The 24,549-nt window shown below is 65.7% G+C and overlaps 1 protein-coding gene across 2 annotated transcripts; it reads left to right on the top strand.

Annotated features, from left to right (window-relative positions):
* The first annotated feature begins 6,805 nt into the window (after nt 1-6,805).
* Nucleotides 6,806-22,438, top strand: PDGFB (platelet derived growth factor subunit B). 2 transcript variants are annotated; one of them, XM_051845885.3, is made up of 7 exons: nt 6,806-7,831; nt 14,693-14,789; nt 16,702-16,791; nt 17,493-17,701; nt 18,591-18,735; nt 20,739-20,886; nt 21,115-22,438. In XM_051845885.3, the coding sequence occupies exons 1-6, from the start codon at nt 7,769-7,771 to the stop codon at nt 20,861-20,863; spliced, it is 729 nt and encodes a 242-aa protein (XP_051701845.2). In that variant the 5' UTR covers nt 6,806-7,768; the 3' UTR covers nt 20,864-20,886; nt 21,115-22,438. The 2 variants fall into 2 exon arrangements, with proteins under 2 accessions (XP_051701845.2, XP_051701846.2); XM_051845886.3 differs by lacking the exon at nt 6,806-7,831 and adding an exon at nt 8,138-8,435.
* Nucleotides 22,439-24,549: the final 2,111 nt, after the last annotated feature.

The raw sequence follows: 24,549 nt of genomic DNA, 5'->3' as shown, positions 1-24,549 counted from the left end.
CCTGCGCACTGGTGCCACGTCACACGCACACACGTGCACACGCACACGCGCACACGCACCCGGCCCACACATTCACAGTGGGGGAGGGGGCTCACTCTCGCTTGCTCTCTCCTTCTCTCCTTCCCTCCCTGTCAGCGGATCTTGTGACTTAAGTCCTGATCATTCCAGCAGGTGCCCCAGGGCTGCCACTCCCCTCTGCCAGCCTCAGTTTTGTCATCTGTGCTAAGGGCGCCGTCTCTCCCACGGGCTTCCATGGTTTGCAGCCCCTTGCGCACCGTCCAAGGAGGGGGAGCTGCAGGCAGAGATGGAGAGGGGCGGGGCCAGGGACACAAGGTCGGGAGGTGGCCAGCACGGTTCTCAAGCGAGGAGGGCAGGAAGGATCCCGGATGACCAGCCCAGGGCTTCAGCAGGGACTGCCGGCGGCTGGGGGCATCTGTGCGGGGCGCGGTGGTCGCTAGCTCAGTGGTCACTGTCCAGACCCTTACTCACTCCCCAGGGCTCCCCCCCACCCCATTTGTCTTCTTACCACCGCGCAGGGCGTTTGTCCAGCTGCCTGTCTCGCACCAAGCCGCCCTCCGGCCTGCCTTGGCCTGTGCACCCACGAGGGCAGGGGGCTCCGGACGGGTGCGTGTGTGTGCCATCTCCTCGCCATCAGAATGTGCCTGGACCCCCTCCTCCAGGGGGGACCCCGAGGTCTGGACTCAGTTTTCTTGTCCGTGAGATGGGAATAGCAAGCTCTCCTCTCCCTGGCTTGTTGCGTGTTCAGGAGTCGATGCCCGAGGGTGCTTGAGAAAGTTCACGGAAAGTGTGCTTTATGAGAAAACTCGTCACGGATTTCAAATTTTTTGCATCAAATATTTACCTTTTAGTTCCACTTGCCATGAACTTTTTGAAGTACCTTCATATTAATTCAAACTACGTAAAATCACAATACTTAACTTTTTTTTTTTTTTTTTTTTTTGAAAAGGCAGAGTTAGACAGTGAGAGAGAGGTCTTCCTTCTGTGGGTTCACCCTCCAAACGGCTGCTACGGTCGGCGTGCTGCACCCATTTGAAGCCAGGAACCAGGTGCTTCTCCTGGTCTCCCATGCAGGTGCAGGGCCCAAGCACCTGGGCCATCCTCCACTGCACTCCCTGGCCACAGCAGAGAGCTGGCCTGGAAGAGGGGCAACCAGGACAGAATCCGGCGCCCCGACCGGGACTAGAACCCGGTGTGCCAGCACCGCAGGCAGAGGATTAGCCTAGTGAGCCGTAGCGCTGACCACAACACTTGACTTTAAAAATTTACTTGGGGCCGGTGCTGTGGCGTAGCAGGTAAAGCTGACGCCTGCAGTGCCGGCATCCCATATGGGCGCTGGTTTGAGTCCTGGCTCTCCCACTTCCAATCCAGTTCTCTGCTATGGCCTGGGAAAGCAGTGGAAGATGGCCCAAGCCCTTGGACCCCTGTACTCACATGGGAGCCCTGGAAGAAGCTCCTGGCTCCTGGCTTTCGTCTGGCCCAGTACCGGCTGTTGCAGCCATTTGGGGAATGAACCAGCAGATGAAGATCTCTCTCTGTGTCTTTCTCTCTCTAACTCTGCCTTTCAAATAAATAAAAATAAATCTTAAAAATATATTTATTTGAAAGGCAGAGAAGAGAGACAGACAGGCAGAGATCTTCCAATTGCTGGTTCACTCCCAAAGTCGGGCAAGTTCCATCCCTAACTCCTGTGTAGGTGGCAGGGGCCCAAGGACCTGGGCCATCCCCTGCAGGCCCCGGGGCAGCCCTTAGCTGGAAGCAGAGAAACGGAACTGGGACAGGAGCCCAGGCGCTCTGATTTGGGGCATGGGCAGCCCAATGGGACTTCACAGCTGTGCCAGACGTCCACCTCACCTGATTTTCAGAATGTTTTTTACTTCTTAAAGATTCATTTTATTTTCTTGAAAGGCAGAGCAAGAGGTGGGGGGAATCTTCCATTCCTTTGTTCATTCCCCAAATGGTTGGCACGGTTGGGGCTGGGCGAGATGGAAGCCAGGAGCCAGGACTCCATCCAGGTCTCCACGTGGGTGGCAGGAGTCCAAGTACTTGGGCCATCCTCCTCTGCTCTCCCAGACGAATTAGTAGGGATCTGGATGGGAAGTGGAGCAGCCAGGACTCGAACTGGCGCCCTGATGTGGGCTCACTGCGCCACGACACCAGCCCCCAAACCTCATTGGTTTTAAAGAGCAGTTTTCAGTTCATAGGAAAAGCCAGACGCAGGCCCAGAGTCAGTCAGGGCCGGGCACCGGGGTTTGCACACGGGCGGGGTGGTCCAGGCAGTGCTGCTGGCTTCAGACTGCCCAGGTTTGAATCCCAGCTCTGCCCTCTTGTTGCTGACTGTGGCAAAGCTGCCCTGGGCTTCATTCTGCCCATCCACAGCCTGGGCGAGAGCAGTTGTTCTCAGGCAAGTGCACTGTGGGGCACAGTGTAGCCACACAGCTTCAGCTCTCGTGAATATTCATGAAACCTCTTTTTTAAAACTGTGGTTGGTTACATTCTTTTGACACGCCCGCCAATTACAAATAGCTGCTGCTGGCCCGCTGGTGCGCCTGCGACCTGCCTGCCCCCCCTTCCCTCCCTCCCACCTCCTGTCCCCTCCAGTTCCCTGGACTCCAGAGAGGACGCCCTGGTGTGGAAGGTGCTGGCTAACCCACCCCTAGCACACCCCAGGGGGCGGGCAGCAGATGGCCTTGGATCTGGGGTGCCGGGTGTGTCTTGGGGCTCCCCTGACCGCCACACCCACCTGTAGGCCTCGGCACGCAGCTGGCACAGGCTCTGTGCGCCTCACTACGGGGAAGGGGCTGGGCGGCTCCGATTCGGAGGTGGCTTCCCCTCACAGGCTTGGGTCAACCCTGGCACTGCCCCCTGCCTGCTGGGCCACGCTGGCCAGGGCAGCAGCCTCCCTGGGTCTTCTCCCTCCACAGCGCGACCTCAGCACTGCGCCAGCCTTCAGGTAGGGGCAGGAGGCAGCTGGGGTGGGGGGAGCAAGCCTCCCTTCCCTTGTCCGCAAAGGGGCAGCGACTGTCCCACCTCCCTCCCCGGGCGGCCAGCTCAGGTGGGGCCTGGCTCTGAGGCTGGCCCAGCAGGTAAGAACAGGGCAGTGAGGGGCAGCCTGTTGTGGGGGCGGGACCAAGGTTCCAGGATCAGGGTGGGGGCGGGGCTTAGCCTGTGGTCTCCCAGCCCGTCTGCCCCCGCCTCACCCCAGGAGGGCTTCGCTCAGCTTCCAGACCCTTCCAGGGCAGGTAGCTCCTCGAAGCCCCGTCCAAACATCCTCTTCCTCGTCTGGAGCCTTGGGGAGCTAAAAATGCATCTGCTGAGCCCCGGGAAAACAAACACTGGCTTCCCTCGCCTTTGTATACAGGCCAAGGCCAAGGCCGCAGGGTGGGCTCCGGCACGCTGGCCGGCCGCCTCCCTGGGACCCACAGCTGCCGTGGCCAAGCCTCACCAGGGTGGGGGGTCTCCCACAGAGGCCCAGCGTGTGGGGCGCTGGTCCTCGCCAGCCCTGGAGCTGAGACAGGTGCATGTGCGCCAGCGTGCACGGTGTGCGTGTGCACGAGAGCCCGGAGTCGCGGTGACCACGGCGTCTGCTGAGGACTCTTGAGATGTAGTTGCTCATTTAACCCCATGAGGTGGGCAACTGAGCTCGGAGAAGTTAAGTCATTCGCTCAAGGTCACAGAGCTGGTCTCTGGACCCAGACGCTGCCAGGAAGCCTGCTCTCTGAACCTCACTTTCCTGAGCTGTAAAATGGGCACATGCGGTGGTAACACTTTCTCCAGGGTGGCTGTGAGGGGAGGCGGGGCAGAGGGTGAGGAAGCGCCCACAGGGAGGCGGGGCCAGGACCGCAGGGGAACAAGGGCGAGCTGACCGCGCTACGTGGGGTGGGAGTGGACACGGGCTTGGCCCTTGTAAAGCCCCAGCCGCAGTCTCAGTCACTCAGGACACAGCCCGGGACCGTCCCCAGTTGGAGCCCCACTTCCTCTTCCTCCAGGTGTGGACAGCTGGTGTTGCGCCCTCGGTTCGCGTCATGGCGCGGGGCCGCCTGGGGATCGACCCCAACCCCTTCCTTGGTTTTTCCCGGCCTCCACGCTCAGGAAGGAAGACTCTTTTTTAGAGAGGGCTTTGATTTATTTTCATTTATTTGAAAGACGCAGAGACAGAGAGATGTTCCATCCGTTGGTTCACTCCCCACACGGCCGCAACAGCCAGGGCCGGGCCAGGGGCTCGGTCAGGGCGCTTTCTCTGAAGGCGCAGTTCCAACAGCCCCTGGCCTTGGGCGGGCCCCCTCTGGCAAGGATGGCCACTGGTTCTCCAGCTTGGGGTAGGAGAGCAGGCGTTGGGGGGTATGGGGTCTGGCTCCCCCCTCTCAGCCCGTCATCCCTCCTGGTCCTATCGGAGAACCTCATGCTACAAGCACCCGCCCTCCACCCCTTAGGGAGGGCCTGGCAACTTTGTACCCGCCGGGACCCACAGGCAGACACAGGCAAGGCACTGACTCATGGGCAGACATTCAGTGAGCAACAACTGAACGCTGGGAGCTGGGGCGAGGCCCCTGCTCACCCTGAACTCCAGTCTAGTACTTGGCTGATACACCAGGCAAAGACCAGAGCAAGCAGCAAGCCTGGCGAGCTTCCTGGAGGAGGGGCCCGTGCACAGACACATCTGGACTACAACGATTTGTGTGTCTGCATCACTCAAGGCCGTAGGACATGTCTGAGCAGCAGGCTGGGGTCCCTTCCTCCAGGCAGCACCCCTGCCGTGCACCCCTGAGGCCGAGGACAGATGCTCAGCCGCACGGCATTTTCCCATGGATGTGTTCAAGGCCCACAATGTGGCCTCGTGGTCATCCTGCCGGGCAAGAGCACGGCACGTGGGCTCTGTGGCTGCACTGCTTGGGTTCGAGTCCCGGCCGCGTGACCCCTGCGCTCCCACTCCCCACCAGGAGACAGCAGCCCCCTATCTCACAGGAGCTGTGAGGCCGCCACGGCTCGGTGCTAACAATGGCAGCCACTCTGGTGCCACTTTCAGGTAAGGACGCAGGAGGTCAAGGTCGCTCAGCTGGCTGGTGGACTGGCTTCCGTCTCAAAGTCTTCGAACCCAGTGCTTCGGGAGCTGGCCGCCCATCCTCCCACTCACCTTCCTTGCCCTCCTGCCTCTGTCCGGCCGAGCCACGGGCCTCTCCGAGCCCCACGGCTGGTTTGCTCGTGTGCCTGCAGCAGTGCCTGGCCCCTGGCAAGCGCCGCGAAGCTGCGTTGACAGCCTTGTCCCAGTTCCTGCACGGGACCCCTGCACGCGTGATCTCACGGGAGCTGCCGACCCCTCCACGAGGCGGCCAAACCATTCGTGGACAACGTGTGTCGAGGTGTGGCAAGCTGCACCTGTCGGTTCTTACGTGGGACTCCACCACGCAACCCCAGGGGACCAACACTCCCCGTCCCGCCAAGCGGCCCCTGGCGTCTCCGCCATCCCTCCCATTATATAAGCGTCTCGGATTACACGGGAGGAAATCGGGGTCCTCCCAGGTTAAACAGCCGGCCCAGGACACCTGCTCAGCTAAGTGGCCACTCCAGGCTGGGAACCACCACAGCGACCTGCCCCAGGCTGCGTCTCGGCCACCGTGACACCCGTGTGGCTCCGGGGTGGGTGCCTGCCCTCCTCCGGTCCCAAGAAGGCGGCTCACGAAGAGACAGGCCGTGCACGTGTGAGGCGCTGGCTGCCACCCCAAAGAGGCAATGTTTGGGTACAGATGGCAGACAGAGACAGCAGCAGCAGACAACCTAGAGGTGCCCTGGCGTCACGAGACAGCAGGGCGCAGTGAGCCTGCGGGCCCCGCGGTGGGTGCTGGGCTCGGCGTGTGCGCGTGTGACTCCGTGACTGTGACAGTGTGGCTGCGAAGGCAGGGACATAGCAGCTCCCCAAGCTGGGGGCGGGAGGCGTTAACTGCGTGCATGCTGGTGTGGGCGCGTGGGCCCCCTGGCCGGGCACCCCGGGGAGCCGAGGGAGGTGGTACACAGGGTGACAGGAGGCGCGGGATGGCGGTCCCGCGGGATGCTGCAGGCATGTGTGGGTTTGTGTGACTTTGCAGTTCAACACACTCGGATGCAGCCAACGCTGGCACGGCCGCTTGTGTGCCAGGCAACCAGCTGGGAGGAGGGAACAGAGGCCCAGCCTGCAGCTGAATGGTGCTGGCTGCCGGCGGCGTTGGTGTGTTCACCTTGTGGCTGCCTCCTGGCTGGCTGTTTTTTTGCCCTTTCCAGCATTTAATCCTCACAACAAGCCTATCCGCCCCCACCCCCGCCGCCGCCACTTTGAGCACAGGAGGGAAGTGACTGGTCCAAGGTGACCCAGCCTGGGACCCAGGGGAGGGTCTCTGAAGGCAAGCCACGGAGCTGGAGTCCCGTGCGGCCAGCACGCCTGCGCCGCCGGCGTGCCAACCGCTAGTCCTTAGGCGGGGCGGGGGCTTCGACTCCTGGCCCTGGCCCTGGAGACATCCCACCCCCAACAACCACGTGGGTCCCTAACCTGTCCTTGGTGGCCAGCCCGAGGGGCGGGGCGCGTGGGCTCCCCTAGTTCTGTCCGGGGGCCGGAGTCAAGGGCGGAGGGGCTCCCGCTCTCTCGGAGACCCCCGCGAGCCCGGCCGCGCCCCAGGCCCTCGCGAGCTCCCGCCCCCCCTCGCCGCGCTGACTCCCGGCCAGAAGAGGAAAGGCTGTCTCCACCCACCTCTCGCACTCTTCTCCTCTATAAAGGCCGGAACAGCTGAAAGGGTGGCAACTTCTCCTGCAGCCGGGAGCGCCCGCCTGCCTCCCCGCCGCCTCCCCGAGGGCTCCCCTCCGGCCGCCAGCGCCCATCTTTCCCCTCCGAGGTAGAGGGATTTTGCGCACACACAGGCACACAGGCGCGCAAAAAGGAGAAAAAAAAAAAAGAAAAAAAAAAGGGCCCACCTTCCAGCCTCGTTGTAAAGAGAAGCCGGAGCAGCCGCAGCTCGCACGCAGAGGACGCCCGGAGCCGGGAGCAGGCAGCCGGCGGGCACACGGACCGACGGACTCGCGCCGCGTCCACCTGTCGACCGGGCCGCGCCGAGCGCGCAGCGGGCACGCCGCGCGCGCGTTGCCGCCGTGCCCGCCGCCCGGGCCCCGCGCCAGGGCGCACACGCTCCCGCCCCCCCTCCCCCCCTCCCCGCCCCGGCCCGGGCGGGAGTTTGCACCTCTCCCGGCCTGGGTGCTCCGGCCGCCGCTGCAAAGCCAACTTTGGAAAAAGTTTTTTCGGGGAGACTCGGGCTTTGAGGTGCCGGGCCCTGCGCTTTCCGATTTGGGCGACCTCTCCAGAAGATGTTGCAAAAAAGCTAGGCCGGAGGGCAGAGGAAAACGCCTGTAGCCGGCGAGGGAAGACGAACCATCGAGTGCCGCGTTCCTTCTCTAGGAGGTTGGAGTCCCCGGGGCGCCCCCACACGGCTAGACGCCTCGGCTCGGATCGCGACGCAGCCCCCCGGCCGTGGATGCTCGCGCGGGCTCGGGATCCGCCCAGGTAGCGGCCTCGGACCCAGGTCCCGCGCCCAGGTCCTCCCCAGCCCCCCAGCGACGGAGCCCGGGGGCCATGCGGGTGAGCGGCGGCGGCGGCTGCAGCGGCCTGAGCGCCTGATCGCCGCGGACGGGAGCCGAGCCCACCCCCCTCCCCAGCCCCCAACCCTGGCCGCGGGGGCGGCGCGCTCGGTCTACGCGTCCGGGGCCCCGCGGGGCCGGGCCGGGAGTCGGCATGAATCGCTGCTGGGCGCTCTTTCTGTCTCTCTGCTGCTACCTGCGTCTGGCCAGCGCCGAGGTGAGTTGCGACGGCAGCTGCGGCTGGTTCTCTCCATTCATTGCCCCCACCCCCACTCCTGGCCGCCCCTCCCCTCCCTGCAGTGAACTTTGGACCCTAGCAGCAGGGCGAGCCCGCTGACCTCGGAGGGCTGGGGCCGCAGGTCTGGAGGTGCCGGGCTCCAAGGCGAAGGGCGCAAGGGCGGCTTTCTTTCCCACGGGCGTAGACCCTGCGCCTTAGGGCGCCTGGGGAGGGTGTGTGTGGCCGTGCCCCACCCCCACCCCGCCCCACCGCTCAGGTTCCTGCGAGCGAGCCCTCGCCCGCCGAGGGGAGAGGGGTGGGGTGCCGCCGAGGGGTGCGGAAGGCTGCGCGCCCTTCCCAGCCACTTGGGCCTCAGCCTCGCTTCGGCTCGGACCGGCACCCGGCCGGCCCAGGAGGCGCGAGCTAGCGCCCCCCGTGGCGTCCAGCCGCCCCTGGGCGAGGGTTCGGGTCCCGCCCTGGCCCCAGCTCTGGGTCAGGGTGGGCGTCCGCAGGCAGGCGCAGGGCATGCTTGGCCCCAGAGCTCCGTCCCGGCGGAGAGGGTTGTGTCCTGGGTGACGGGGACCGGAGAGACAGACAGACACGAGTAGGTTCGGGGCACTGGGGCGCTGCGGGTAGGGGAAGGACCGGGGACGCTCAAGGAATCCAGCCCCGGGGCGGCGCGTGCCTGAGGCCCCGCCATACCTGCGCCCGCGCCCTGCCAGAGGAAGCACCTCTCTCCCCCGCAGGCAGGGTGCGGAGCGCGCCGCCCGCAGAAGCCTGGCTGCAGGGGAGGGGGTGTACGCACGTCTGCGCGAGCCGCCGGTCGGATCGGCCCCCGCCCCCACCCCCTCCCCCAGGCTCACGTAGCCGTGAGTTGGCAAGTCTGCCCCGAATCCAGGTGGGAAAGGGGGCGGGGCAGGCTGCAGGCTCGAGGTGGAGCGGGAGGGGCGGCGGGCCGCGCGGCGGGCCGGGGTCCCGTCCCGCCTCCGCACCTCGCCGGCTGCGGGGGAGGACCGGCCGCGCGGGCCTCCCGAGAGGCGCAGGGAGGCGGCGGCAGCGGCGGCGAAGGGGTTAAGGCGGAGGGCTCCGAGGCCGCGGCCGGGCCTTGGGCCGCCGCCAGCGCAGGTTGTTTTGACCACGGAGGAGCCGTCTCCTTTTGTTCTCGGGGCTCCTCGAGGGCCGCCGGCCGCCCGCCCGGGGGCCCCGCCCTTCCGCGGCCGCCCCCCGCGGCCCGCACCCGGGAAGGAGGACGCGGGACTCGGCCTGGCCGCCTGCAGGCCCCTCCCGACACCCCCTCCCCGCCTCTCCCGCAGCCCCCCGGGCCGCGGCCAGCTGTTGGGGAGGGGGGCGCCGGCCGGCCCCAGCTGCCGCCTCGCTTCGCCGCGGGACCTGGGGGCTGGGCCCGGTGCCAGGGCGTCCTGGGAACGGCGGCGCCCCGCGGCCGCTCGCCGCAGCCCACCCCGCCCGGCCCCCCGACTCGCTCACTCACCCCACGCATGCACACTCCTGGCCGGAGGCGATGCTGCGCTCCGGCAGGCGGGCGCGCCGAGCGACGGGCACGCACTACCGCGGCCAGGTCGCGCGCCCGCCGCCGCCACGCCCGTGCACACGCGGGCCACACGCGCGCGCACCGCACCCAAAACGCACGCACGGCCCCAGCACACGCGCCCCGAGCACACGTGCGCGCACACCCACGCACGTACACAGGCACGCAAGGCCCTGTGCACCCGGCACCGGGCCCGCCCTGCGCAACAGGTGGGCTCGCCGTGGCCGCCGCCTGCAGCCATCGGTCTCCGCTCCACAGCGCGCTTTTTTTGGTGGTTGTTGTTTTTGGGTGTTTGCCTGCTCTGCCGTTTGACCCCACCAAGCCTTAAGCTCCGTGGTTGCAGTTTTTCCCAGCCACCCCCATGCGGCCCCGAATGGCGGTGCCGTGACTGAAGCGCCCGAGTGCCCAGAGCGTTTGTCACTTCCAGGAAGCCCTTCTTTGAACCTGCGGCACTGGAGACCCTGCGTTTGACTCCCTTTGCTGATGCAGTCTGGAGAGGCTGTTTCCCAGGCAGGAGGGGCTCCCAGGCCTCCCCTTAGCAGGTGCAACTCGGCCCCAACCTGCTGCTCCTCCCCACGCGGACTCTGCGCCTCCGTGGATCTGACCAGGAGGAGGCGGCACAGAAACTCTGCCCTTGTATGTGGTGCTTTGCAGCTTGGGAGGTTTATTAATTTTCTGCCAACCCTGACTAAGCCTTAGGTGGGTGCTGGGATGGTCCCGAGACTGATACCCGTGGGGGCCAAGACCGAGAATGTGCTCCGGGTTGCCAGTGCGCCGGGCCTCAGGGAGGGCTTGCTGGCGGAGGGGGCCTTGGAGCTGTCCATGACCCCAGACTGAGACCTGGGTGGAGGCCTCAGAGCTGGGAAGCAGAGGGGACCCCTGTGGCACGCTGGCTGCCGAGAGGGTGACCCCCGCGGTCAGACGACACCCTGACTTCAGCACCCTATGCCCAGAAGGAGAGGAGGAGCCCCCGGTCCTTTGCCACCCAGCTTCCTCTTGGTTTGCTGGTGGACTTGGGGGATGGGAGACTAACTGGCCTGCAGGTGCGCAAGGTCAGGGTGAGAGAATGTGGAGGCAGGAAGTGCACGTGTGTGGGAGGGGGGATTTAGGAGGAGCAGTGAGGGGTGTTGGCTCTTGCCGCTGAGATGCCCCCTCTGGGCCAGCCCTCGTTGGTCCTTGGTTTCTTAGGCATTTAGGGCCTCCTTCCCCGCTGGTGTGCTTTCGTCCTGGTCCCCGTGGGGAAGGGCTCAGAGGCCCCCACCTCGAGACCCCAGCTTGTCTCTCCTTCCCCGTCTCTCTCTGGGCTCGGACAGACAGAGGGGAGGAAGCAGCAGCGAAAGGGGCTGGCAAAGCTCTGTGTCTCTAGCAGCTCTCCGGTTTCTGCCACCTTAAAAACAAACAAACGAGACGTCGGGGTCAGCTCGGAGTCCCCGGGAGCCGCAGAAGTACCTGGCCTCTGGCCTGGGGGGTGACAGCCACTGCACTGGGCTGTCACATGCGGCCAGTCTCTCACTTCCTGCTTTGACATTTTCTCTGCTCCAGCCAGAGGTAGGGAGGCCAGTGGGTGGGGCTCCCAGGAAGACGACGGAGCAGGAGGCAGGGTCCCCGGAGCCCTGAGGAAGGGCAGTGGTGGCCGGGGAAGCTGGGCCGTCTAAATGGCTTCTGTGGTCGGTGCAGAAGCCTTCTTGAAAGGCATTGGCTTCCGGTCTAAAAAGGCCCGAGACTCGCGGGCGGGCGGGCGGGCGCGCGCTGGGAGGCCTTGTCAGCTCCCGCTGCCAGCCAGACAACGCCCCTGGTTGCGTGGGCCCGAGTGGGGCTGTGCCTGTGGGGCGGCGGCAGGCCAGGTGGGGAGCTGCCTGTGTGTGTGCGCTGGGGCCCAGGTGGAGGGTTGGGGAGGGCCCTTTGATCTGCCAGCCTGTTTGGGAGCAGGTAATTCACCTGGCCGGTGCCCTTCCTGCCTCCCGCAGCTGGCGCTGGGGGTGGGGTGGGGAGGGCGCTGTTTGCCTTGGCTCCCAAGGCTGGCTCTGCCCAGCTGCCTCCTCGCCACGCCCTCGCCCTGCCAGGAGCCCCAGGCCTCAGATCTGGGGCAGCTTTGCCAGGGCGCCAGACCCTTCTTCCCTACCTCCCTGCACCAGGGTGTCCGAGGTCCCGGCCGCTCGCCCTCCCACACCCAGACGAGCCTCTCACCCAAACAGGTGGCATTGCAAGTCTGCCTCCCCCTCCCGAGGCATATGGCATCCTGATGCTGGCCGCGGGCTGGCTGTCCCACCCCCAGTCCCGGAAGGGACCTGCCAGCCCACGCGACCCCAGGAAGTGCCGGTGTGGGGCTGGGGTGTCATTTCCTGGGGCCCAGCCTCCTCCCACGGGCAGGCCGCCCTCTCCCCGCCCGCTGCCCTCTGCAGACGGCCTGTGCTGCTGGCCTGGGCACGTGTGCCGCTCGCTGCCGCTGCTGAGAGAGTAAGCGTGATGGCAGTGGTGGCTCCCAAAGCGCCTGCTGTTTGCCCTCTGCCCCTTGGTGGGCGGCAGCGGCCTCCCGATTAGTCCCAGGCGAGGTGTTGGGAGCCAGTTTTTTTTTTCTTTTAAGATTTATTTATTTGAAAGTCAGAGTTACAGCGAGCGAGAGAGAGAGAGAGGGAGGGAGAAAGAGAGAGAGATCTTCCATCTGCTGGTTCACTCCCCAAATGGCCGAAATAGCCAGGACTGGGCCAGGCTGAAGCCCGGAGCTTCTTCCAGGTCTCCCATATGGGTGCAGGGGTCCAAGCACTTAAGCCATCTTCCACTGCTTTCCCAGGCATATTAGCAGGGAGCTGGATTGGAAGTGGAGCAGCCGGGACTCAAACCGGCGTCCATATGGGATGCTGGCACTGCAGGCGGTGGCTCAACAGGCTACACCATACCACCAGCCTTGGTAGCTCCATTTAAAAGCCCAAGCTAAAACAGGGACCCTGTGATACCAGGCTCCCCTGGCTTCTGGGCTCCAGGCGTCTGGGGCCAGTGGTGAGCCATTGCGGGCGGCCGTGGTGTGTGTCACTGCCTAGGACACACACAGGCGCCAAGTGCTGACCCCGCACCTCCAATGACGCCCAGAGCCGAGGACAGGGAGGCTGTGCAGCTCCGTGTGGCTGGGAGAACAGGGGTGCCCTGGGGCCTGGGAGACCCCGCACACACGCTCACTGGTCATCTGGAGCTAGACCTCTTGTTTGCTTTTTCCTAGTCTCAGTTGTCTCATCTGTAAGATGGGATGAAATAGTGCCCCTGGGTACTGTTATCAAGTCCAAGGCGCCTATCCAATCACAAGCAGCGTGTGCAGGAGCAGGCTCCCTGCTTAGAATAAAACGGACTTGGGGCTAGTTTCCTGGGTTAAGGGAAGAGTATCCCTGGTGGCCTTCACGATGGAGGCGGTGGGAGAATCATAATAGAGGGGGCCCCAGGGAGCAGTCGAGTCCTTGTGCATTCTGCAGCATTTATTGAGCACCTCCTGTTTGCATCTCGCTCCTCCGCGGTCTCTCTCCTGGGCTTGCTCCTCCCCACTTGGCCCCGCAGCGTCTCAGTTTGTTCCTGCAGGCGTCACCTCCTTTGTGTTGTGGGCCTGGGTCTGGGGCATGCTGGGCCTCCCCTGCCACTGTGGACGCCTGCAGGGGCAAGGAGCTGAGCACCTCCCCCGGGAGGGCCTCACAGACACTTCCTGTTCCTCTTCTGCGAGCGAGGCCTGGCGGGCACCCTTGCTCTGGCCTGGCTCTGCCCCCTCTCCCACCCGCGAGGCAGGACCAGCGTGGACTGGAGGGTTTTCCACCCCTTCGATTCACAGGCGAGCCAGGGTCCGAGAAGGACAGTGACCAGCCTGAGGTCCGCCAGGTGTCCCTGGCTGGCTGTGCTCTGGGGTGGGTCCTTTGTCAACCTTTGGGCACAGTCACTGTTCTGGGTTGGAGCAGTGAACCTGCTTGGAGGTGGCAGGGGGTGGGACACGAGGGAGTAGTGTGTGTGGTGACGCCTCGCTCAGCCGTTCCCCCCCTCCAGCCTCCCTGCAGCCCTGAGACACCGGGGGGGGGGGGGGGAGGGAGGCCATCGGCTTCAGGACCCAGCAGAGAAACTGAGGCACAGAGGTATCAAGGGATTGGCTCCCCAGTGGGCACGCCCACCTCCCTGAGGGCTTCCAGCTCCCGGTTGACAGGGGCGGCCAGAGCCGGACCCGGCCGGACCCCTGGAATAGGTGCTCCGGGTCACCGTGACAAGTGTCGAGCTTTTGGGGAGAGCGCCCCAGCACTGCCAGGGGGCCAACGACTCCCCCAAACATACACACTTACTCAGGGCGAGGCCAGCGCCCCCTCCTGGGCAGCCCTGCCCAGGTCCCAGACACCGTTTCTTGTTTGTGAACCAAGTGAGACACGACTTCTTCCCCTCTCACTCCAGGGAGACTGAGGCACGGGGTGGCCGAGCCCCAGATTCCACAGCCAGAAGCCCCACGTTCTGACGCCTTCTCCGGGGCCCCCGCCCGTGCCCGCCGTGCAGCTCTGCACGCGTGTGCATTCCCACGCGTGGCGTCTCACATCCCCTCTCCGTCTCTTGCTTGCCCTCCTGTCTGTCTCGGGGCCCCTGGCTTCCGCGCTGCGGGGCTGTGGGCCTGTGGGCCAGGCTGCTCTCATGTCGCTGTGGGACCCGTGATTCGCGTGGAGGAAGCCGGCTCCGGGTGAGGCCTGCTGAAGCGCTTATTAGGTTTCAAGTGTGTTTGGTAGCCGGCCAGAGCGACTCTAAAAATAGGGTTTGGTGGAGCAAGGGACGGGGTCAGTGTTCAGGTTTCCTGGCGGTGTCTAAGGATTCCCTCTTTCGTGGGAGAGGAGCAGATACGCCCGGTACACGTGGCCGCCACCGCGCGCCCAGCTGGGAAGCACACGTGCACCGGCCGGCTGGGAGCGCAAAGCCTTGGGTTTGAATGCAGCTTCTGCCCCCGCTGCGAGGCTGCGGAACTTGGGCAGAGGACGGCCCCCACCGAGGCCTCTGTTTTCTCGTCTGTGAAACGGGTTTCTGTGCGAGCGTTGATGGGTGCCGGGTGGAGAGGGAGGCGGGGCAGGGCAGAGAAGCGGAGAAAAATCCGATTGGTGGAGCCCGAAGTCTGATGGGGGAGACAGGCGAGCTGGGGTCCCTGTTTGAGGGTTGGGGCGCAGCAGCCCAGCTGGGTCTCAGGGTTCTGGCCCCGGATGCCGCCTGTCCCAGCTGTGCGTTTTCGGATGCCTGGGGGGGCAGTGGGAGGTGCACTGGAGGAGGCCCCGGCGGGCAGCCCCGCCTCCCGCCACTCAGCCGCGCTGTCTGCCTGGCAGGGGGACCCCATTCCTGAAGAGCTCTACGAGATGCTGAGTGGCCACTCCATCCGCTCCTTCGAGGACCTCCAGCGCCTGCTGCACGGAGACCCGGGAGGTAAATTGAATCCGTGCCCCGCACTCTGGCCCTTTTCCCTAAGGTGCCAAGAACTAGGGGCCCAGGGCAGCCCTCGCGGGCCGGCCACACCCACCCTGGGCGGGACCTGCCTGTCTGCAGGCTGGTGGGTACCTGGGCTGTGGGTGTGGCAGGAGAAACAGCCATGCGTGGCGCTGTCTGGGTACAGGGGCGGGGCGGGGAGCAGGTGCCCCGGGCGTGTGCTCAGAGCCTCTCCAGGTGTGGCCAGGGTGTGGGGTGCGGGGGAGCCATCTCCCTGCTCTTCTGGCCCAGGGCCCGGCCTGTGAGGTCTCTCGGGGACACCTGGCCTAGGCCAGCCGGCCACCCTGGCTAAGCCCGAGGGCGTGCCCAGTGAGAGGGCACGTGCTGGGTGGCACACACGTGGCAGGGCTGGCAGGGCTGGGGCTGGGTTCATGCGCGCTGTCTTCCGAGTGCATGCCATTCGCCTGTAACCTCTGGCCTGCTCGGGCGGCCCCCCTGCACCCGCAGGCCCCCTTCCCTCGGGGTTCTGTCTCTGTGTCACTTTGTAACCCTTGCCCAGACACTATCTGTGGGGGAACAGCTTTTCCTGTCTTTGTTTCCTCTGCCCCTGGGCCCCTGGCTCCCTCTCAGAAGCATTCCCCGGCCCTTTCAACCCCGCCTGGACTGGGGGGTGGTGAAGACGCCCGGCCGGGCCCACCTATTGTTTGCTGGGCCCCCACCGAGGGCTGCCAGAGCCCCCGCCCCGTGCCCGGCTGACCACACAATGGCAACGTCCACATTTAGCCTTTCTGCTGTTTCTCCCCAGGCCCCGGCCCCGCCCGCGGCCGCCGGCCCCTCCACACCCCTGGTGGGGTCGGAGCCCTGCAGATGAGGTTCTCAATAGCCGGCCTGTTTCGAGGCAGCCACGTGGCTATTTTTTCCTAATCAACTTAACCTTTCCACAAAGCACGTCCCTCCCCCCACCCCGGGACATTCCAGAGACGGCAGGGAGAGGGACAGACAGACACGCTGGCGTGCAGGCTGGGGCTGGACAGTCATGGACCAGCCTCCCACTGACAGTCCCCTCCGAGCAGGGTCCCCGGGGCCCTGGTGACGGCCACAGCCAGCAGGAGTCTTTGCCTCTGCCGGGGCGAGAGTGAGAGCCCCGTGTGCAGGTGGCACGAGCTTGTCCCCAACACCTCTCAGCCCAGGGGAGAGCCAGAGAGGCCCGTCCACAAGTCAGCACCAGCGCGGGCCTCCTCCCCCTCCTCCTCCTCCCTTCAGCCCTGGCCGCTGGCTCTGGGGAGGGTCAGTGTCTCGCAGGAGTGCGGGTGGCACCCAGGTGACAGTGCGAGGTTGGGCAGGGCACAGTCATCTGTGGCCCGAGGCGGATGCGTCCAGCTTAGGGCTGAAGGTCCAGGAAGAGGGTGGAGAGAGTGCGGCAGCCGCTGGATGCGGGGCAGCAGGCAGGGCAGGGCTCGGCCCCGCTCCCCACGCCTCCCCTCCACCGGCTCGGCGCCCGGCCCGGCCCTCGCATGCCCGCCCTCTCTCTGGCCCAGCAGGGCCATTGTCCGGGGCTCCGGAGGGTCCCCCCGGGGATTCTGGGAAGTTCTGCATTCGGCACTTCCTGTGGGAACGCTGGGCGGAGGGCACTGGAAGCCGCCCGAGGCCCTGGGTCCCCGCCCCGCCTTGGAGGCCGAGCTCGGGTTCGCCACAGTGGCAAAGGGGATCAAGTATTTTTAACTGCTGACCTGGGTCCTGGCCAAAAATGTGGCCAAAGCACTCATGGTGGGGGCTCCGGGGTGGCCATCAGCCTCCCACCCGCCTGAGCCCGCTTGGAGGACCCCGGCCGCTGGCGGGGAGCCGTTCTCGGCCAGGGGTCCCCTCCTGCCCGCCACCATCAGCACGGGTCTGACGGCGCCTCCTCTTGCAGACGAAGATAGTGCTGAGCTGGACCTGAACGTGACCCGGTCCCACTCGGGAGGAGAGCCGGACGGCTTGTCCCGCGGCAGGAGGAGCCTGGGTAAGGCCAGGAAGAGGGCCCTGCATGCTCCTGCTCCCACTTAGGGCTGGGCTGAGCTGGGAGAGTGACCCCCTCCGTGCCCTGCCCAGGGGAGCTGAGTCACCCTAACCCCCCAGCGTAGCTCTGCATTTGCTAAATTTGGTGCCTGAGGGCTCACTGGTTCCATACTTGAACCCTGGAGGTCGGCGTTATTAACCCCATTTTGCAGAATTGGAAACTGGGGCCCAGAGAGGGTAGAGAGGCAGGCAAGGTCACACAGCTGGGAGGCCCCGGCCCGCTCTTCCCATGTGAATCCCGTGCCCCTGCTGGCCGAGGGCAGAGCCTGGAGCCGCCTCCTAGCCCTGTGCAGGAGGAGTCTAGCTCGCCAGGCCCCAGAGCAGCCCGGCGGGGAAGTGGGCCCTCCTCCACCTGCTCACCCAGGGTGGGTGCACACCCTCAGAACCATCCCCTGACCCCCGCCATGCTTCTGGGGGGGGGGGTGGGTCTCACCGTCCCATTTTGCAGATGGGGAAACTGAGGCTTGGAGCATTCAGCTGCCTGCCCAAGTCCTGTGGCTGAGAACAGCCAGGACTTGGTCTCCACCCTGGGGTTGAAGGGAAGTGGGCGAGGGGCAGGCGTTTCTGAGAAAGAGCTGTGTCCGGGGCACGCGCGGGGTGGGGGCCCCTCCACCAGGTTCCCGACCGAGGCTCCTCCCCTTCCAGGCTCCCCCACAGCCGCCGCTGAGCCGGCCGTGATCGCCGAGTGCAAGACGCGCACCGAGGTCTTCGAGATCTCCCGGCGCCTCATCGACCGCACCAACGCCAACTTCCTGGTGTGGCCGCCCTGCGTGGAGGTGCAGCGCTGCTCTGGCTGCTGCAACAACCGGCACGTGCAGTGCCGGCCCACCCAGGTGCAGCTGCGGCCCGTGCAGGTGTGCAGCCCCCACTCGCTCGCGGGCGGGGCGGGGCGGGGCGGGGCAGGTGCAGCTCTCACAGGATATTCTAGGCAGCTGCAGAGTCTCCCGCCGCTCTCTGCTCTCTCATAAGCTGACACCCGCTCCCGTCCCAGCCTCGGACGAGCTGGGTCTTTAACGAGGAGGGTGTAGGGGCACAGTGCGGCCTGCCTCTTCCCCAGGGAGGGCGTGTCCATGCATCCTGCTAGGTGCTGTCCCAGGAGCTCCTGGTCTCAGGCTGGGCTGGGCAGGGCCACAGGAGCCTTGCTGTCTCTGCCCCTCTCCACCGGCCACGCCCCCGTGGGCCCGGCCTGCTCGGCCACGCCCCCTCCCGCCACCTTGGCCAGCGGCGCCTGGCTGCCCAGCCCGCCTTCCCCACGCCCAGATGTCACTCTATCCTCCCTCTGTCGTGGAACCTCCTGTGCCCGGAGCCTCCAACCCTGCACACGGACACCGACAGCTGACCCCCTTCCCGCCTCCCCCTGGATGAAGCCCGGCCTCCCCTCCCCCTGCTTCCTTCCAGACAACCATCTCCCGCCTCTGCCAAAGCCCCTGACCTTGGCTGGCGCTCCAGGAATGGGAACACCACAGCCCCGCAGCCCAACCCGGAAATGCCTTTCTCCCCCTCTGGGGGCAGCCGCAGGGGCCGGGCCGAGCGGGAGGCCACGTTGGAGGGCTTGTTTTGATGGAAAACCTCTGAGAAGGGCAGAGGGCAAGGTCGCGCTGCTGCCCGGGCCTCCGGCTGCTCTCGAGGAAAACATGGAGGCCGGGAGGCTGGGAGGCGTGCGTGCGTGCGGGTGGGCGGGCGTGCCGCGGGCTCCTGCACCGGCGGCTGTTCCAGGGGTGCATTACGGGCTCTGCTCTCCAGGTGAGAAAGATCGAGATTGTGCGCAAGAAGCCCACCTTCAAGAAGGCCACGGTGACCCTGGAGGACCACCTGGCGTGCAAGTGTGAGACGGTGGCAGGCGTGCGGCCCGCGGCCCGGAGCCCCGGGGGGTCCCCAGAGCAGCGAGGTAAGCGCCTCTCCGGGGTCTTCCTCTGCACTCTCAGCCCACGGCCTCCTACCCCTGCGGCAGGAAGTCTGGTCCCAAGCCCCTGGCTGAGCCAGGTTCCTCCGTGGCTGGGAAGCCCTAAGTGAGCTCACAGCCATCAGCTGGCCTTGTGGCCCTGCCACCAGCCAGTCCCCTCACTCACACCACCCCAGCAGGGCTGGCCGCCCCGGGGGCTGAGTACATTTCTGCCTCAGGGCCTTTGCACAGGTGACCAGCCCTTCTCCCAGCTCTGCACAAGCTGAGCCCCTTCTCTTAGCTCTGGAGTCGCCTTCGCCTGGGGGGGTGCCCTCCTGTCTTGCTGGTGCATCCCCTGCCTTGTCTCTGTAAAAGGACTGTAAGGTTTTAGCGCTGGGGTGGACCCGAGAGCCGACCCTGCAAAGCCAGCCTGTCCGTAGTGTTCGCAGTGCGGCTGGAGCAGAGAAGCCGCGGGGCTCCCGGAGGCTGCACGGGCAGCGCCGAGCCCAGGACGCAGGTCTCCCCGTCGTGGGTCCTCTGAGCCGGGCCTGTTCCTCTCTCCCCTCGGGGGCCGCTCGGATCGCTGGGTTGAGATGATCACACGGGGATTACAGACAAACCCAGCCAAGTGGCAGCTTCGCTTTCCGGAACTTTCCGTTGCCAAGCTTCCGGGGTGCTTTCTGTGGCCGGGCGCCCTGCTGGCCTCTCGGTCTCGTTCCTGGGGCTGCGCCCTGGCTCTGGGTGGAGCCTGCCCCTCGGAGTACCCGGGTTCCGTACCTGACACTGGCTCCCGCCTCGGTTTCCTGTAGTGCCGACCCTGGGGGGCAGTGGGGATGCTCCACTGGCCGGGTCCCTGCCGGCCGTGGGAGACCCGGCCCGTGTTCGGAGCTCCTGGCTCTGCCCCTGGCCCTGGCCCAGGCCCGGCCTCCTCCGGGAGGGAACCAGTGGATGGACTCTGGCTCTGTCTCTCTGCCTCTTAAACTGGAAAAAACTAATCAGTGGAAAGGTGGAATGAAGAGATTAGTTTATTTTGGAACATGAAGCCGGGAATCCACGCCGCATTCTTTCACACTAGGTGCTCTCCAAGAGCCTCGGGACACCTGCCGTGCACCAGGCAGCCTGGCCATGCGGGCACGTGGCCGCCACCGTCCCTGTGCAGGCGCCCGCTTGCCGGGGCTCTGCGGCAGACCTGCCCACACACACCAGGCTCCGATCTCAGCCTGTGCCGCCACCTGGAGCTTGGCCTTTGCCCAGCCAGCGTCCTGTTGAAGCTCTGGGCTGAAGCTCCCGGGCCTCCTCCCCTGGGGGCACTTGATACCCACTCCAGCCCTGCACTACTAGGAAATGTGTGACCAGGACCCCTATGAGATGGGAGATAAGACCGTGACCCCTATGAGATGGGAGAAAAGCTGTCAGCCCCCACGAGCCCCAGCAGGCTGGGGACAGCTCCCAAGCCTCCCAGGAAGCAGCCAGCCTGGGGCCGGGCAGACCTGGCTTCCGGTGCGAAAGTGGCCCCTGGAGCCCAGAAGGGAGAGAATGAGTAGGAGCTGACCTTGACCTTGACCAAGGCTCAGCGGCACCAGTCCTGCACCCAGTGACGGAAGCGTGAGCTCGGAGCGCAAGTCCCTGGGTTCAAATCCCAGGTGGTGGTGGCCAGATGGTGGCCTAAGAGGGACACAACTCAGCCCAACCTCTTTCCTTCCTGCTGACGCCCCCCCAGCACCGGCCCTGGCATTGCCTCTGCCCTCCTAGGGTCCAGCTGACCCGAGTCCAGGCGGTGGCTAAGGGCGAAGCATCTGAAGCTGTCTTCACTCTGCTGCCCTGTGTGCCGGGCAGGGTGCCGGCAGGTGGCCGCGCAACCCATTTCACAGATGTGGAAACTGAGGCACAGCCCGTGCAGTGGTTGTCTTCAAGACACACACAGCGGCTCCAGGCGCCACCGCGTGCCCAGCTCAGTCCGGGCCCCTCCCCTGCCCCACCCCGTTCACAAGCTCTTCTCTCTCCCGCAGCCAAGGCACCCCAGACCCGAGTGGCCATCCGGATGGTGCGCGTCCGCCGGCCGCCCAAGCGCAAGCACCACAAGTTCAAGCACACGCCGGACAAGAAGGCGCTCAAGGAGACCCTCGGGGCCTAGGGGCATCGCAGGAGAGTGGGCAGGTGAGGGCGGCCAGTGGGCCCGGCCCCCAAACCCAGCTTCTCACCCTGGTGCCTCCACCCCGGCAGCCGCTGAGTCCTTCCGAGGGGCAGCGGCGTGGGGGGCTTGGGAGACCCCAGCCCAGCGGTCTCAGCTGCCCTGAGGGAGTGGGGGGGTCCTCCCCGCCCTCGCGCGGGCTGGGGTGCATGCTGGGCTGTGTCCGACCCCCTGTCCCTCTGCTTGGCCTACAGGGTAATTTAATATGGTATTTGCTGTATTGCCCCCATGGGGTCCTTGGAGTGATAATGTCCCCCTCGTCCGTCTGTCTCGATGCCTGATTCGGACGGCCATGGTGCTTCTCCTGCCCCGCACGTGTCCGTCCGCCCCCCAGCCGGCCTCCGCCGCAGCGAGAAGGAAGCAGGGCCGAGCCCCGGCGGCGTGGCTGCCTCCTCGAGGATCTGGGCTGAGCGCGCGCGGGACGGATGGGGCAGGCGCGCCCGTCTCCTGTTTGGCTCCTGGACCCCTGGCCAGCTCTGAGGGACCCCTCCAGGCAGGCGGGGGCCTCCTGCTCCGCGGGCCAGGCTGCGCAGACTGCGGGATGGCCGCGCCCAGCCCCTCGGGCGGCGTCTCTTCGCGTCACACGGGAGAGGTCCTCGCCAGTCGGGCCCCTCCGGGGGCTTGGGCAGAGCCCCCGCGGCCGAGCGCCCTCTCAGTAGGCTAGAGATGAAGCCTGCCCTGGGGTGGACGCCGATGCGACCTGGGCACCCCTGCCTCCTCCCCCAGCCCCTCCCCCACCCCCGTTTCTCCTCTGTCTCCGTTCACCTGTCTTCCTGAACCTTGCGTCTTCTTCTGCCCTGCCCCCACCCCGCTCCACCGAGGGGCTCCGGGACCCCCTTACCGAGGCTCCAGGTGACCCCGGTCACTCCTCCCAGGGGCCAGGGCAGCAGGGCCCCCGCGCACCGTGTTCCAACCCAAGCAAGACGGCTGTGTGAGGCTGTACAGGGAGCGCGCTGCACCAGGCGCTGTAGGCAGGCAGCGCGGTGCGCACGGAGGACGTGGCCGCGTGCGCATCTGTTAGGATGGTTTCTGGCAGACGTGGGTAAAGCAGCTGAGGAAAAGCTTCGTGCTCCTAATTCACGCGGGCTCCCGGGGTCTGTGGCTGGGGGTGGTCAGACAGGAGGGAGCCCATGGGCGGGGCCAGGGAGGAAGCACCTGTCCATCTCGCCCCCTTCTGGGCAGGCGTGAGAAACCCAGGGGGGGCGTCTGGGAGGGGGCAGCCCCCCTCTCCCGCCCCTCCTGCTTGCACTCTCCCCCTTCTTCAACCCCTTCCAGCGCCCCCTCGGGAGGGGGGAGAAAAGGGAGGGGCCCCAGGGCCCCCTAGGGGCGGGGTCTGTGCTCCCACCTCCCCTCCCACCTCCTGGCAGCACTTTGCCCCACCCACCCCCATCTGCTTCCTTCAGTTTGTAAAGTCGGTGATTATATTTTTGGGGGCCTTCCTTTTATTTTTTAAATGTAAAATTTATTTATATTCCATATTTAAAGTTGTAAAAAAAATAACCACAAAACAAAACAAAATGCTGGGGCCGGAGGTCTGTGTTGCCGTCGTGGTGTCGTGAGTGACAATTAACCCCTCGGGGAGGGCGGGGGTGTGGGCACTCGCGCGCGCATGCGCAGGCTGTCGTGGGCGTGCTGCGGCACGGGGCACCCCGGGCGACGGGTCTGTGCCTCTCCCTGCTGGCCACAGGGGATGGGCTCCGACAGGTCCCCGAGCCTCCAGCGGCAGGGGTGGGACTGGCTGTGGGGAGGGCTATGACAGTCGCTTGGCCCAAACCCGGCCTGGGGTTCTCCGCCCTGCACACCTGTGGGGGGAGGGGGGAATCTGCCCTGCTGCGGACTGGAATCCCGCCTGTCCCACCCCTCTCCCTCGGACCGGGTGTCCGGATGCCCAGGGCACCTGCGAGGCTCCGGCTGGGGGGAGGGGGAGGCAGCCCCCAACCGGGAGACGTAAAGTAGAGCAGTTGGAGGATCCGCATTTGCGACACAGCAGCCCCCACCATGTTCCCCTGCCACCCCAGGCCGGGTCTGGGGCCTTCCAGGGTCCTAGAACGGCCCGGCTGAGAAGGAGACCCTCCTGAACCCTCTGCACCCCCTTCCCATTGCTTCCTCTGTACTGTTGGCTGCAATTCAGACGTGATTGCTGGTGTTCAGGCAGCCGTCTTGAGCCAGGACGGTGGGGGAAGGTGGACAAGCCAGCAGCTCTCCCGTGTTAACCCTTGCGGCTGAAGCTAACCCTAGGAGGCAGATGGTGTGGCTTCGACTGGTCCTTTCCCGCAGTGCTGGGCGCTCAGTCACGCTTTGAGGGCTGCCGTGGCACGGTCCAGTCCAGCCTGCTCCAATGCACGCCCCGCCCCCAGAGCCCTCTTCTGGTGCCCACCCCCGCTCCCTCTGTGCAGCCAACTGCCCATCTCCTGTCTCCCTGCCCTCCACGCTGGGTTCCCCTCTCTGCCCGGAGCCTAACACAGTGCCTGGGAGGAGCAGACACTCAGCAGGTGAACAGGAGGCTCTGGGCCACCCCTGGCTGCAGGGACACAAGTCGCTCCCCACCAGCTCTGGGAGATCCTGGAGGCCCGAGGGTCCAGCCACCATCTCCTCCCTCTCCCACTCCCTCCTCCTTCCCCTACTTTTAAAAATATTTGTTTATTTGTTTACTTATTTATTTGAAAGGTGACAGAAGGGGGAGACAGAGGAGGGTTTTCTTTTTAAGATTTATTTATTTGAAAGGCAGAGTTAGAGAGAGAGAGATCTTGGCCGTCTGCTGGTCCACTCCCCAAATGGCCACGATGGCTGGGGCTGGGCCAGGTGGCAGCCAGGATTCTGGAGCCCCGTGGTGGGCTCCCACGGCCCCATCCCAGGCTCCCACGTGGATGCAGGGGCCCGAGCACTTGGGTCGGTGTGTGCTGCCTTCCGCAGGGTGCTAGACGGAAGCCCCAGCGGTGTCGCCCCCGTGAGACGCCTGGTGCCACAGGGGAGGGGGGAGACAGGGCCGGGCTGTGCCCCCGGACTGTGCTTGGCCTCCAGCGATGGCAGCATCTTCCTCTTGGCTGGGGCGGCCGAGGTGTCGTCCTGTGCTCTGTCCCACGCTCCGCTCCTCCACTCCACACACAGGCGTGGGCAGGTGTCCTGGTGCCCCCAAATCCTGCTGATGCAGTGCCAGCTCCTCCCTGAGTCTGGCTTCTGTGGGTCTGGCCTGGGGGAGGGGCTGCGTCTCTTTCTGGGAGTCAGAGGTCCCCCGGTTCCTGCTGCTCAGGCGCTGGGGTGGCCCCCAGGGGTCCTGGCGCCTGTGAGGTGGTGCCCGCCAGTTCAGCTGCCACCTCTGCCCCTTGGATCTCGGTTTGCACTCCAGCGCCCAGGAGCTGGGCACGGGCAGGACTCCGCTCCTGGACACCACGATGGGTTCGGGGCTGTTGGGCCCCTCAGCGGCGTGCTGTGCACGGTCCTGGCGGGGGCTGGGGTCCTGGGCTCTGGCCGGCGCTCGCTGTCCAGGAAGGCAGGTCCTCGTGCCAGGTCTCTGTTGTCTCTGCTGGGGTTGGGGCTGGCCATGCCAGTCTGAGCCTGAGCTCCAACCTGTGGTCCAAGCCTGTGACCATCCTGAGAGGAGCGGGGCACACAGGGCCCCTGCGGGCGAG

This window comes from Oryctolagus cuniculus, chromosome 11 (genome assembly GCF_051225735.1).
Source record: "Oryctolagus cuniculus isolate XC-2025 breed Fujian yellow rabbit chromosome 11, ASM5122573v1, whole genome shotgun sequence".
Classification (NCBI taxonomy): domain Eukaryota; kingdom Metazoa; phylum Chordata; class Mammalia; order Lagomorpha; family Leporidae; genus Oryctolagus; species Oryctolagus cuniculus.
This window is presented reverse-complemented; position numbering and strand designations above follow the sequence as displayed.

Bases quoted from the DNA above. Each gene is read 5' to 3' on its own strand.
- PDGFB (XM_051845885.3), top strand. From the start codon at position 7,769: ATGAATCGCTGCTGGGCGCTCTTTCTGTCTCTCTGCTGCTACCTGCGT. The intron at 14,790-16,701 runs GTAAATTGAATC...CTCCTCTTGCAG, and splicing joins GCTGCACGGAGACCCGGGAG to ACGAAGATAGTGCTGAGCTG. The intron at 18,736-20,738 runs GTAAGCGCCTCT...TCTCTCCCGCAG, and splicing joins GGGGTCCCCAGAGCAGCGAG to CCAAGGCACCCCAGACCCGA.